The following is a 14,145-nucleotide window of genomic DNA, read 5'->3' as shown; positions in this document are numbered from 1 at the left end:
TTACAGTTTTGGCTGATGTTAAGAAGAGCCATGGAAGCTCAGCATGTCTCTACAAAGAACAAGTGGGATGGGAAACAAGTCTCTACTGCAGCAAAACTGTCTTGCTTGCAGTCAGCCAGCATCCTTGTCTCTGGAAATCAACTATAAAATTTATGTACTTCTGTGAGGTTGGCCCAAGCAGCTAAGAAAAGCAGCAGTATAACCATTCACTCATATAAAGATGGCATTTTCCTAAGGTAGAGTCAGGTTTGTCTCTTACTTATTTTCTTATAGGTGAGCTCCCAATTACCCTAAATAAAAGATAACTCCAGTCCTGAAATGAACTTCTAGACCTGTACAGGTGACAGAACAGAGAGCAGTCCCCCCACAGCACAATCTACCAGAGGGAACATAATCTGTAGGAAGTCATCTGGAAGTACTGAATTCAAGGGCTTTCTGTATCATTAAATTACTGTAGTCCTAAAAATGTTATTCAGGTGATTCTGCAGTCTCCTCAGCCATGTATTGCCTTGAGCTCTAATGCAGCTGAGCTGTCATCTTCATGCATGATGATGTTTATGAATTAGTCTCCTCAGCTTGGATATGGAGAAAGCTGCTGGTGTGTAGTGCCATAAAATATCAACCTAGAAAGGAGAAGGGCATGACTTCCACAACATACATATTTGGAAAAACTGCGTAGAAACAAAGATAGCTATTTTCTCTTCTTTCTTGCTCATTCACTTTAGCTTGACCTAAATTGCTAATTAATGTAAATTTTCTCAGTGAAGAGGGATTATGGATATTCTTTCCCTTATCAGGTTTCAGACGAGCAAATCCTTAATCCCTACAATAAACTTCCTCTCTAAGTCATGCCCTGTTTCTTTCTTTTTTCCTTTTATGGAAGACAGCTATTTCTTTTCCATTTGTCAGTCATTTATTTTCTTCACATTCTGAATAAATTTGTATTTGGTCTTAGTCCAGACTTAAGAGGATAATGAATTTCCATGTTCACTGAGGCTACCATATCATTAATCAGTGTTTAAGTGACAGAGACAGTTCATAATTCATATCATTTATCCTGCTGTAACCATATTGGTTTGTCTTGTGTTATATGACATTGTATGTTATTTATACATATATATATTGCAAAATATTATCCAAAAATCTTTATAAGGTAGGCCAATGTGACAGATGAGGCAGTGCAAATGCCACAAAAAACAACTGGAAGGGATGGCAGTAGATGAAAATGAAATGTCCCTCTGCCCTTGGATATCCCATTGACTGAACAGCAATAGCATATTTGGAGGTTTACCACATTCAGTAATCTTTTGAATTGGTAGGGACCAGTACAACTTTTAAGGGTGAGACCTGTGAGCCCCTCAGAATGGAGTGATGTGAGTTCTGCCAATTAACAAACCCTTTTTATTGAACTTTGGGAAAGTCAGAATGCTGCAAGCATATGAAAAAGAGAGATTTCCCAGCTGTTTACGGTCAAAGCAAGTTAATAGACTATTTATGTTGGCATCCAGTATGCAATGTCAGTGGACAGGGAAAAGGATGGCAAAAAATATTAAGGTAATTACATGCTATGAGATGACAATGTCTTTTCATTTCCCAGCCTTATCAGAAGGTAATTCTTTTATGCCATGACCCAATACTATGTGAACAATGGTGTTTATAATTTATCTTCATTGGATTAACTTCAGATTTGCCCCTTGTGCCTATATATGACCCATCTTCTCTCCCCTGCTCTTTTTAGATTTGTGTCATCATTAATTAAAAAAAAAAAAAACTTAACTATTAAGGTAGCCTGCTGATCCTAGGTGCAATTAGTTGTTACACTTTTTGCAACAAAAAAAGACAGGTATTGTAAATCCTTTGGTTTTCTTTCAAACTGCACCTGTTTTAAGTGGATGAAGTCCCTATTCAGTTGTTCCAACCCTACCAGAATTGATTGCTACAGGTATTCTGCAAAACAAATTGTTTCTATTTCCCCTTTTATTTTAATTAAGTGTGCTGCCTTTTAAATTCAGCCTTTCCTTCCTGTTCTCTGACCTCTGGACATGATTAGCCCATACCCTGAATCATCTGACACAGCAGACAGCATCCCAGAGGGTCAGTACTTTATCATCAGAGAATAAACCAGGCTTAAAAAAAATCTGGTCCTCAAATTCAAGTCAATGTTTGAATGCACTTTTAGCCTACTCTAAATCCACAGAGCTCTGCCAGTCCTTTCTGCACTCTTGGACACAGCAACAAAGAGGATTGCAATTTAATGAAAACATGAGGCTCAATGGAAAATGAAAACAATGAAGATATGTCTGGCACTTTCTTCCAAAAAAAAAAAAATCTAACAGAGTTGAAAAAATAGTAGTATTTCCTTAAATTTGGGGCATTCTAATCTACATTAATTTTCTAGAATTAGATTTGGAAAGCATCTCTACTGGAAGTGTGAGATTTTACAGAGATAGACAAAATTATTTTAAAATGGAGAGATTGAAGTCCCATTCCTTGTTTCATCACAGACCCTGCTGGTGATCTGGAAGAAGACTACGCTCTACCCAGACAATAAATTTCCTTCTCTGGGTTTCACTCACCTATCAGGAAAGAGGGGATAGCAATACCTCACCCTGCACCCAGGACTGCTAGGCTCCATAGTGCAAGACCTGCCTCTCACTGTGGACGTAGGGTGCATGCAGTAGGTTGCTGGTTATGGTGCTGTGGTGATGCAAACTGTCAAACAATTCTACTACACACTACACTCAGATCAAGAAACTCAGCAACTATGCTGCTGTACACATGAGATTTTGGTGGTTGTTCAGCCAGAGTGTCCGGATCATTGGCAGGGAACCAAATTAACTCTTTAACCATCTCTCCCCATTCTCCCAGTAGTTACATGCAGCACATCACCACTCCAACAAATGTAAGTTATATTGCTGGGAGCAAGCAACACATTATGAACATGTAGCTTTTCTTGTTTGTGCATGTTTCAAGCACTGACATTGGAAGAATGTGGTTAACATCCGAATGCAGAGAATTTTCTGTGAGGAAGGTAATAGGGGTAAGAGAAACATCAATGAACACATATATCTATGGATAGAGATGTAGAGGGAGAGAGTTTTCTTCTTTGTGTATCTAAATTGGTTTTACTGATTTCATCTATCTTCATCACAATAGCAAAGAGGCAACATCTGAAAAAATGAAAACCCTCAGAAACTAAAGACAGCTATTTGTCCTGATCCACTGTCCAGGACTGTATTAGTATGCCAGTTTCTTCAAATATGACTACAAAAATCTCTGTGAATTGAAAATTCACTGATTATCAGTGTAGCTCTGAAAAAAAGACAAACAACAAACCACAATCTTCTTCTAGAACAAAATCAGATAGTTTCCAGTGATAACTTGTCAGCTCTAAGCAGAAATAGAAGACAATTGCCAATAATTAACCTCATACAGGAACTGCAAGCCAGTTACTTTCCTCTTTAAGAATACATTTCTATTAAAACATTCAAGACACTTTAAAAAAACCAGATAAACCTTTCTGGTGAGCTGAGTATCAGACGTACATATGCCAATAGTAATGTTCTTAAATGAGAAGGAGCTTAGGAAAAGAACTATTTTTATAGTCTGAATTTAGATGGTGTTGGGGTTATCTGAGGCTTCTACAAACTACCTTGGAAGCAACAAACATTGGCTGACAACGCACTTTTTTCTTCTGATTGACCTTGCTAGTATTTTCCTCATCTGCCCTTAAATGTGGCACCATTGCCCAAAAGGGTTTGACCCTGGCTTTCAAATTAGTTACTGGTGTAACTCCTTTGCCTGAAGGGTTAAATGGACTGACCATATTCTTGGCATAAGGAAGAGAGAGAATGAATGGGGATGAATGAATGAATGAACTAATGAGTGAATGGAGCAGCTTATCTGCTCCTACTCCAGTCTGTTTAAAGAGAGGGTTGTCGTTTTAATCATTCAGGAAATCCTTTCCATAGGGTAGCCCTTCTAACAATCTCTTTCTGATGCTTTACTTCTCCTCTCTGTGTCTATCCAGACTTACTGAGAATACCTGTCCTGCTGTCACATGGAAATTACTTTGTTGCTCAAGTTAAATAAAGAGTGTGCAGTACTGTCACTGTAAAAGAGTCAAAGAAACAGAAAGGACTTCACTAAAGTGATGAGGTAATGAGTTACACTTGCATTTCCTTGCAAACAAAATACACAGCCAGTATTTTCTAAATCCTATCTGACTAAGTAAAAAAATATAAAAGAAAACCAAATCCAGGTGTACCTCAGTCTTATTCTTTTCTCCTGCATTAATTGTGATCACTGGCAAATTACAAGCTGTGAAGTATTTTGCTGAGCTCACAAATGCTGCTTTGTTCTCTTTTTTTTTCCTATTCGGTGAGATGATGAATGGAGGTGGGTAATGTCGCACTCCAGGGAAATGAATGCAAGGTGTGGAGGGAGCCATAGCCCTAGGTGGATGTGTCGGAGGGAGTCAAGAGACAAGCTGCAACAACCCTGCACTCTGCTTTGGACTGTATTACCCCAGTCTGTATAGCGGGCTGTATTGCGTCAAGCCCTGTGGTCAGCTGTGATGGAGATACACATTCCACAGCAAAGACTGCTGACGTAATGCCTTTCAGTCTCCCATCCTTGTCCCCCCTCCCCAGCTCCCCTTCACCTATGGCGCTATTGCCCTTGGTGTTCAGTAGAACTGCCTATGCATTACAGTAGGACACCAGTATAAAACACTTTCCTTCTTCTATGACTTTCTCTTTGCTCTAGCAAAGTAGCAAATGCAGCAACAATAAAAAAAATAATAAAGGAAAATCTTACCCTCTTTTTAAAAAACTGAAAAGCTGAGCACTTCTTGACTGGAAATCCATTCATGTCTTTGTTGACCATTTTCCACAGGGAAGGGTACACAGTGATAGATCCAGTGTGCCAGTGTGGCACTTGCTTAGTGCATCTGTTTTCTTCTCTATCCTTTCAGTTAATGAAGACAGAGCAGGACGGGAGACTCACCGGCACAGCTCGGGCAGCTGTCCTTTACACATTCATCCTGCTGCACCAGCTACTGCAGCAGCAGCAGCAAGTAGCAGCCTTTTCCAGCTTTCAGATGTTGCTTGTTATTAGCTTCTTAAAAGCATCCCCCAAACACATTCACTCCTGTAAAATCCTTTTACAGCTTTCAGATCACAGGCAGCAGATCTCAAGCTAAGTGGGTCTCACATAAACCCAGGTTCATCCATCCTGTGGGTGCTACTGGTACCACACACTTTGTAAGCAGACAGGCTACTGTGCTCAATTTGCTATTCTTCTTCTTCAGGTGGTGTGACTCACTGCTGTTTGAGATGAGAGCCGCTTTTGATTGTGCAAATTCCAGCGGGAGCTGCAGTTCAGCAACAGCGGAGAGAAAGAGAGAGAGAGAGAGAGAGAGAGAGAGACAGAGACAGAGACAGTGAGAGAGAGAGACAGGAACAGAGACAGAGAGAGAGAGGGAGGGGGTGAGGGATAGAGAGAGGGAGAGATGCACAGGCAGAGCAGCCAAACACAAATAACCATACAAAGGATAGTAGGAAGGCTCAAAGAAAGAAGTGCTGAAAGGTGATGTCTTTCCTTTGGGAAAGTGGCAGGGGTAGCTGTCATTTTATATGTGGACAGTCTCTGAGTAAAAAGAGGCGAGATATAGGTCAATTGAAAAAATGTTTTTCTTATGTTGCTCTCCTTGCAATGATTTAAACAGTGGTACTTCAGAAAAAAGCCCATCTGATGATCAATGCAACACTGGGTTATGTGACAGGACATGCTGTAGACAGCTATGAAGTTCAATGAGGTTAAAGGAAACCCACAGTTCCTAATAAAGTACATTTACTACATGTGGTGCAGATAAATGTGAGGCAAGCAGACACAGACTAATTTGTTCAGATATTTCCATAGAAACATAGATATATAGCTTTTAAAACCAGAAGGGTTATTTCATTTCAGAAAAATAGGACTGAAAGGATCCTGAAAGGACACCTTGTTTAACTTCCTTTCTATTAAACTCAACTGAATTAATTTTCACCAAGTCCAGTGAATCCAATAACATGCGTTTAATTAAACTGTAAAGTATCTTTTAATTAAGCTATATTTTCCATCAAGATCTGGAAAATAAAATAAAATAAAATAAAGTCTTCATCACTTCCTCTCAGCCTATGTTCTAGGTTAATAAACCTTAGTTTCAAGAAAAGACTTAATTTCTAATATTGATCTGGCTTCTGATTCTAGCCATAGCTTCTTGCCCAGCCTTTCTCTGTGAAGGTGATCAGCCCTGTAGTATAAAGTAAACTTGAGGATACTGGTCTAATGTAAACCGGTTATTTCTTAAGCATCTCTATGGTTAGGTAAATAGACTGAGCATTTCACATTTTTCAGTGGAAGCCATTTTCACTAGCCCTTAAAGATATCTTGTCACTGTTGCCTGTCCCTTTTATCTCCTTTTCTGAAGATCTTTGAAAAATAAGAGCACCTACACTGTATATCCCATCCCAGAGTAAGTTTCTTCTTATTGCATGTAGAGGTGAAACCCCTAGTAGAAACATCTAGTACTGTGACTCTTCCCCAGAGAATCTCATTGGTCTTCTGACCCATGCACCTCACTGAGACCCCATGTTGAGGAGCATGTAGGCAGGAGTTTGTAGGCTGTGACCTTTTCACAAGTAAGAAACATGTATTTCCCCACTTTCTACCTTTAGCCCTCAATAACAGTTTGTAAACAATTTTATTTGGCTGTACTCATATAGAATTGGCATTTCTTAAGGATGTAATTCTCTTACTAAGTGCCGTGTCATTCATTTAAAACCTCTTTCGCCCTTTCCCTTCCCCTTTTCCCTTTTCCCCCTTTTCCCCTTTTCCCTTTTCCCCCTTTTCTCCTTCCCTCTTCCCCCTTCCCCCTTTCCCCTTTCCTCTTTCTCCTTCCCTTCCCTTCCTTCCCAAACCTTCCCTTCCCAAACCTTCCCTAACCTTCCCAAACCTTCCCTTACCAAACCTTCCCTTACCAAACCTTCCCAAACCTTACCTTACCAAACCTTCCCAAACCTTTCTTTCTCAAACCTTCCCTACCCAAATCTTCCTAAACCTTCCCAAATCCTCACAAACCTTCCCAAACCTTCTCCTCTCTGTCCTTTCCATTCCCCTCTCCGTCCTTTCCATTCCCTTCTCTGTCTTTTCCTGTCCTTTTCCTGCCTTTCCCCCTTGTTTTTAATTGCATCAATCTCTGTGGCCACAATAATACTCTAAGAAATATTTCTTGGGCCCATTATGAAAATTCTGGTCGCAACTGCAGGGGGAAGGTACAGCTCCATCCCAGGTCAGAAATGTGAATGCTTCTTCTGAAGCTACAGTTCAAGGTCAAAGTAGCACAAAAGACATAATTTTTAGTTTGACTGTTCTTACAGGACTGTCAGAAGCAGTGGGCTGAAAAGCCAATATCTCATCAGAATTGTTTCACTTTATATAACTAATTGTCACTGGAGCAAGGAGACAGGGAATTTTCCACTCTGCTCCTCTGTCAGGACTAATGGATTTCACCAAGGAGCAATTCAGTCCAGTCTTTGAAAACTGACCAGTGATTTAGAGTGCCTAGCTAGAGGGATGTTGAGGGGATTTTCAGAAAATATGGAATTCTCAACACGCCTCAGCCAGGCCTCCCTGAAGTCGACACCATCCTCCTCCATCTTGCAGCCTGTCCCTCAGTCTCCTTGGTCTCTTGTTAATCCTCTCCTGTGCTTTAAAGCTGTAAGCTATATTCTGGTGCTTATACATAGAGATGTACATAATGGCAAGTACCCAATTTTTACTGATGGCATCTCTCAGTACTCTATTCTGAGCAGCACGTGCTTTATTGGCTAATGTGACATGCAAGAAAACTACTGTCAAAAAAGAACTTTCACTCAGGCAAGCCAGGCAGCTTGCTATGCACATACATTTATTTTTGAGATCTTTGATCTGTTCAGCCACAGCTTTGATCTGTCTCTCAGCCTCAGATATTTCTCCTGAGGGCTCAACACTGTCTTCTCTTTCACAAAACCATTTGTGTTGCCTCTACCTCCACTATAAGATTTCTAGACTGCTGACTGAAACACCATTCTCCTTCCAGCCTCCTGAATGTGGCACCCAGAGTGTTGCTGGGGGTGGTTACTTCCCCTGTGAATGTATCTCATGAGTCCTGGTGCCAGGGACTTGACCTCCAGACATTTTTTACTATTTATTTTATTTGTGTGTTGGCCTCTTTTCATCTAAACAAACTATGCACTTAAGCATATTTCTATTAGAGAGAAAAAAAAAATCCTACTACTTTTAAAGTAGCCTGATAGTTTTGAAGTACTGTAGAAGTTGTTTTTCTTGAGGCCAGTGCATTTCTACAAGGGGAATGAGCTAGGACACTATCCCTGAATCACATAGAGATTTCCTTGGCCTCTCCAGGATATCCATATTTTGATGAGAATTCTATTCAGCTGAAATCCTGCTGGCTCTGTGGCCTCAAAGAATTTTATTTGCAAACAATTTTTTTTTTACTGCAGATATCAGGGGGTTACTCAATGCCTACAGAGCTTATATCTAGCTCAGGAGATCAAAAATCATAAGAGGAACAAAAGGGGAACACCACACACTTGTTTTTATACCAGTAGTCAAAGATTTAAAGTCAGAGATATTTTTCTAAGAAAAAGTGTTCCACTTTATTATGATGCCAAAGACATGGCTTCATAATTAAACTTGAAATAAGCATAAAACTCCATTTAACTTCAATCAAAAGGCATGAAACTTGAGTAGGAAAATAAGAACTTGAGCCAAGCCAACCCCCTCAGCGGTGCTTTATTGTGATTGTCATGAAACACCAAGGGCTTTCACCAGCTTGGTGGTCTGCCAGATATACCAAGCACTTTAAACAAGTCCTACAGGTACTTCATGCTTTAATGACCTTTAGCAGTTTCCATTAAATTGTCGTATACTCATTCAATGATAAAATAAGTTTTTTGTAAGGGCAGTCAGAAAAGAAACACACAGATATTCTGACTACATAATTTTGGAGACCTGTAAAACACATGGTAGCATTGGACTACCTGTGAGGCAGCCCCATAGGCAGGCATGGAAGTTTTTTTAATTGCAGATCTTCTTGAAGGGGTAATATAAACTGAGACTGACATAGTGTGCAGAGGGTACTAAGTATGGGCCAGAATTCTTATTCTGTTGTGCCTTTTATGAACACAGCATGTCAATAATTGGTCTTGCTTTTAAATGCTTACAAGTGTGATGTAACAGATAACTGATAGTAAATCAGTCCAGGGTATATCAGGGAACAAGTAGATTACATTGATGAGTTTCAAGAATCACAGAATCACAGCATATAATGAGCTGGACAGGACCCACAAGGATCATCAAGTCCAACCACTAGCACTGCACAGGACCATCCCCAAGAGTCATATCATGTGCCTGAGAGTATCATCCAAATGCTTCTTGAACTCTACCAGGCTTGGTGCTGTGACCACTTCCCTGGGGAACCTGTTCCAGTGCCCGACTGCCCTCTGAATGAAGAACCTCTTTCTAATATCCAACCTAAACCTCCCCTGACACAACTTCAGGCCATTCCCTTGGGTCCTGTCACTGGTCACCACAGAGAAGAGATCAATGCCTGTCCCTTCTCTTCCCCTCACAAGGAAGTTGTAGACTGCAATGAGGTCTCCCCGCAGTCTCCTCCAGGCTGAACAGACCGAGTGACCTCAGTTGCTCCTCATACGGCTTCCCCTCAAGGCCCTTCACCATCTTCATTGCCCTCCTTTGGACACTCTCTAACAACTTAATATCTTTCTTAATTGAGGTTCCCAAAACTGCACACAATATTCAAGGTGAGGCCGCACCAATGCAGAGGAGAGTGGGACAATCACCTCCTTCAACCGGCTGGTGATGCTTTGCCTGATGCCCTCCAGGACATGGTTGGCCCTCCTGGCTGCCAGGGTACTGCTGACTCATATTCAACTTGCCACTGACCAGCACCCCCAGGTCCCTTTCCATGGCACCACTCTCCAGCATCTCATTCCCCAGTCTGTATGTACCTCCAAAGTTGCCCCATCCCAGATGCAGAATCCAGCACTTCCCCTTGTTGATATTCATATGGTTGGTGATTGCCCGAGTTTAATCAGCTACAGCCTTAACAGACTAAATCTTCTGCTGCTGCCTAAGAAGAGTGCTCAGTATGAATTCCCAGTTTTTAGTACCACAGCCCTTTATGTGGTTCCCTTCGCTGTGCTTTCAAAGCATCTCTAGTATGGTCCAAAACCATGTTACAGATCATTTCTAGTGCACTATGGTATGTTAAGGTAAGTAGTATTTAACTCACACAGCTAATCAGTCTGTGAGTGTTGCTCCTCTCCCTTCCTTTGTGGGCAGGGAAAGGTGGATATCTTCCAGCAACTATGACTGATATTTTATCCTGGTATCCAATGATGAATAACAGCACAGCTCATTTAAAAAAGTACCCTAAGAAGAGTTCAGAAAGTAAAAATGATAAGTGAAGAGAGAAGAATGAACATTTGACTCTTCCAGTCATTACACTCTCTCCAGAAATAAGACCAGTTGAGTGTCCATATGGCTTTCATTTTAGCTCTGCCTTAGAGTAGTTCTTGACACTTTTGTGGTTGCTCCTCTAGCTACTGGCCTTGGCAGCATCTACCTTGTCCCCCAGTTCCTACCTGTATTTGCCACCCCTGTCCCTGACCATATGCCACTCAAGACCACATGGACTACATGGTGCAGCTTGAAGGCGAGATTTTCCTGCAGTTCTTCATCTATGCTTGCTCCTTGCTCTCCCAGTCACTGTGAGGAACGGGACAGTGAGCGACACAGTAACAACCCTCACACACAATCACCACAATCACATACCAGAAATTAAAGCTGGCAATATGATGCCTAGTGATTAAAGACTAACATTAATAAAGCTGTTGTGAAGAAAGAAAAGCATTTTAGCACCTTGGAAGCTTACTCAAAACTAGCACTATTTTTTTTAGGGAAAAATTAAAACAGGTTAGGATCCTAGGAAAGTTACGGTACTTTCCTGCAGTAGCGTAACACCCACAGTATTGTAGAAAGGCAGAAGGAAGAGGGTAGGGGGATTTCCTCAACTGCGAGAGATGGAGGATGAAGATCCTTCTGAAGAGTGCTGCCCAGAAATATGCCATAGCCAGGGGCACTGGGCTGGCCCCTGCCAAAGCACTCCAGCCTTTCCTTTGCCTGACCCAGTTGACCATGCTGGCCTTTCACAGCCTGTGCTGGCTGAATAAAAAAGAGGAGATCTAGCTGCTCTCTAGCACTTCAAACTTCTTAAAAATAGCTTGCAACAGCTTTTATTCATACACAATATCAGAAGCAATTTGAAGGTCTGATAGTCTGAAATCCTTCCAGGCCTGGAAGCAATTGTTCCATATTTCATAGGTGAGCTGAAATCCCCTTCTGTGCAGCTGTATGTTGTTCCTATATCTAGCCGACAGAGAGCTGGGGATATAAAACCTATTCCACAGGAAGAAAACATTCATCTATATCCTATAGGTCACAAAACAATCACCAAAAAATAATGAGCTTTGCTTTTTGCTGACCTGAGCAGAATTCAAACCGTGAAAATTTCCATGACCAAGATCAGTTGGTTTAGCTACAGTGTCTAAGTGGGTAGCTGGTTTTAATTTTTGCATACTTGACTTTTGCTGCTTGATTATTTCAGGCATCTCATTTCCTCAAGAATTACTTAGAGGAGGGATGAAAATAAAATGATACATGAAACCATGAAATGAAATAAAACTGACATTCACAAAAGAGACAGAGAGAGGAGATCTCGTTCTAAAGGAAGCATAGATGGAATGGACAGAGATGGAATAGACAGAGATGGAATAGACAGAGATGCTGGAAAAGACAGAGATGCTTTGTTTGTGCCAGGACTCTGTTTTTCCCAGAGAAGTCCAATCTAGAAAAGAAAAAAAACAGGATAGAGGAAGACCATCATTATTACTGTAGGCACTAAATTAGATTTCCTAACTGTATCTTGATTGATCTGTAAGGTTTTTAGAGATAGGGAGCCAAAAAGAATTAGGGGGAAAAATTGAATTTTATGGAAATCTTACCGAGTCAATAATTTTCCCTGTTTTTTTTTTTTTTCATTCCTTGAATCCATTCACAAAGCAAAATCTCCCTTCAATCCCATCAGTGCCTTCACGGCAGAGCCTGCCAGAGCCAGTGCCAGGGCTGAATGAGCTCTCTGTGTCTGCTCTGCCTGCAGTTCTCCTTGCTTCACCCACAGCACTCCAGCCACTGCTGGTACTGGCCTCCACACAGCACTTCTATGCCACAGCCCAGCATCAGTGGGATTTTCCCAGCTGCTAGCAAGCTGCTGCTGGATGTGTGATCTGGGCCAATAGATAGAGCTTGTCAGGTAAAAGGAAGCCTGCAGGAAAGTAAAGCCCCTACAAAACACCTTTGTCGATGACAAATAAAAAAAGCATTAAAACTGAAATAAAGGTCTTATCATGACCATATTTCACTCATACTTTCTTTCCTTGCTATCCACTAGGATAGGACTGTATCATAACATTTGCAGGGATGAGGATTTATGAACCATACAGCTCCTGAGCAGACAGAAATTGGTAAAGATCCAAGCTGGAACAGATTTAAACAAACCCATGGTGGTTTTGGAGTGGGTTAGCAGCTGCCCTGGACTGAAATCTAGGACTGAAAATCATTAATAATACCTAGTTACCCACAAAAGGCTTGGTCTCGATTCTCCACCACTGACAGCGCAAACATGGAATCATTACTGGTTTTAGATGATATCGAAAATAAGCAAGCTTTGTGGAGGACAACATCATTTTGCATGGATTTGGTAGTCCAAGATTTCTATTGCAGGCTCATTCAAATATCAGCATTTTTTTAAAAAGGAAAAAACCCCACATCTAGGACGCACATCTCTAGGACATTTGCTACTGCTGTCAAGGTGGAGGTACTGTTCATTTTCCTCATCAGGCTCAGCACGCATGCTGGAGGTCTCATGCTGTGGAAATCTGCTCGCTCTGACTAGCAGGTGGAGAAATTAATTACAGCAACCATCCCTCTAGGCAAACAAAAAAAAATTAAATCTACTGGTTGTCACAGTAGTTAGGTGTGAGTTCTCATTGTCCTTCACTTTTGGAGGGATTTTTTTTGTGTCTGCAGATCAGCTAATATTATCATCTGCTCATCTCCTAGGGTGTTGGTTCATTTCTGTTGCCTTTTCTTCATACAGCCATTAGGCACAAACTGTACTGGATTGCCCTAATGAAACCCAGTGATAGCTTCTGTTGCTCCCTTTCCCTAGCCAGCTGGTCCTTGGGGGAGTACCACTATACATCTCCTTCTTGGGACTTCTTCACTGTGTGTTCTACACCAGTACCTCTACACTCCCTGTACTATAACAATTTCCCTCTGTTTATTTAAAAATGCAATCCAGTAAAATGGAAATTTTCCAGCTGCCCCAGTCAAGTAAATAACTACATTTAATTTGGAACCTAAAATTCTTTTGTTTCACTCTGCCTTGCCATATTGAAACAAGACAAGTATACAGTAGTATGAAGTCAACAGCATGTAACCAATAGCACATAGTCCATCTAAAAAGGGCTTTCTTATGACTCTATGGCACAGAGATGAGGAAAAGACTCTGATATGACAACATCAACTTAGAAATATTCCCAAGAAACCTGATCTCTCAGAAGTATCAGATGAGTCACGATTACTCCTTCAGTTGGTTGGGGAGGGGGACACGGATAAATAGCTTATTAATACTAGCTCATAAAACCTAAAAATTGCAACAACCTGCAGGCGGTTGGTTCAGTTACAGTGGCTGCTATGTAGGGGAGACAGAGCCAAGACCCATCCAGCCTCTGTAGCTTCTCTCCCAAACTTGTAGCTCCACCACTTCCCATCGTGGTCAGAACCAAGGTATGAACTGTGTAGGAGTGTTTGCAAGTGGTATTTCTCCAAGGCAGTGTAACACTGACACACACATTCTGATAAACTAAATCAGCATCCATCCCTGCAAAAAGGCAAATTGAGTGACAATGCTGGTGGATTTTTGCAATATAGCCCCAGGTCTGCCAGACAGTCTTT

At 41.2% G+C, this 14,145-nt stretch overlaps 1 protein-coding gene and 1 long non-coding RNA gene across 2 annotated transcripts in view; one reads left to right on the top strand and one right to left on the bottom strand.

Moving 5' to 3' along the window:
* SGK1 (serum/glucocorticoid regulated kinase 1) overlaps window positions 1-4,902 on the bottom strand; it is a 66,296-nt gene extending 61,394 nt beyond the window's left edge. Inside the window, exon 1 of the mRNA XM_051792603.1 lies at window positions 4,819-4,902. Within this exon, the coding sequence (XP_051648563.1) occupies window positions 4,819-4,887 (69 nt within the window). The 5' untranslated portion in view covers window positions 4,888-4,902. The remainder of the gene's footprint in view (window positions 1-4,818) is intronic.
* The window catches only part of LOC127473224 (uncharacterized), a 68,853-nt gene that overhangs the window by 42,529 nt on the left and 12,179 nt on the right, over window positions 1-14,145 (top strand). The gene's annotated exons all lie outside the window — the stretch shown is intronic.

The sequence above is a fragment of the Manacus candei genome, unplaced genomic scaffold, assembly GCF_025592945.1.
Source record: "Manacus candei isolate 608988 ecotype Guabito, Panama unplaced genomic scaffold, ASM2559294v1 h1tg000034l, whole genome shotgun sequence".
Lineage (NCBI taxonomy): Eukaryota > Metazoa > Chordata > Aves > Passeriformes > Pipridae > Manacus > Manacus candei.
Note: the sequence above shows the minus strand (reverse complement) of the source record. Positions and strands in the feature narration are given on the sequence as shown.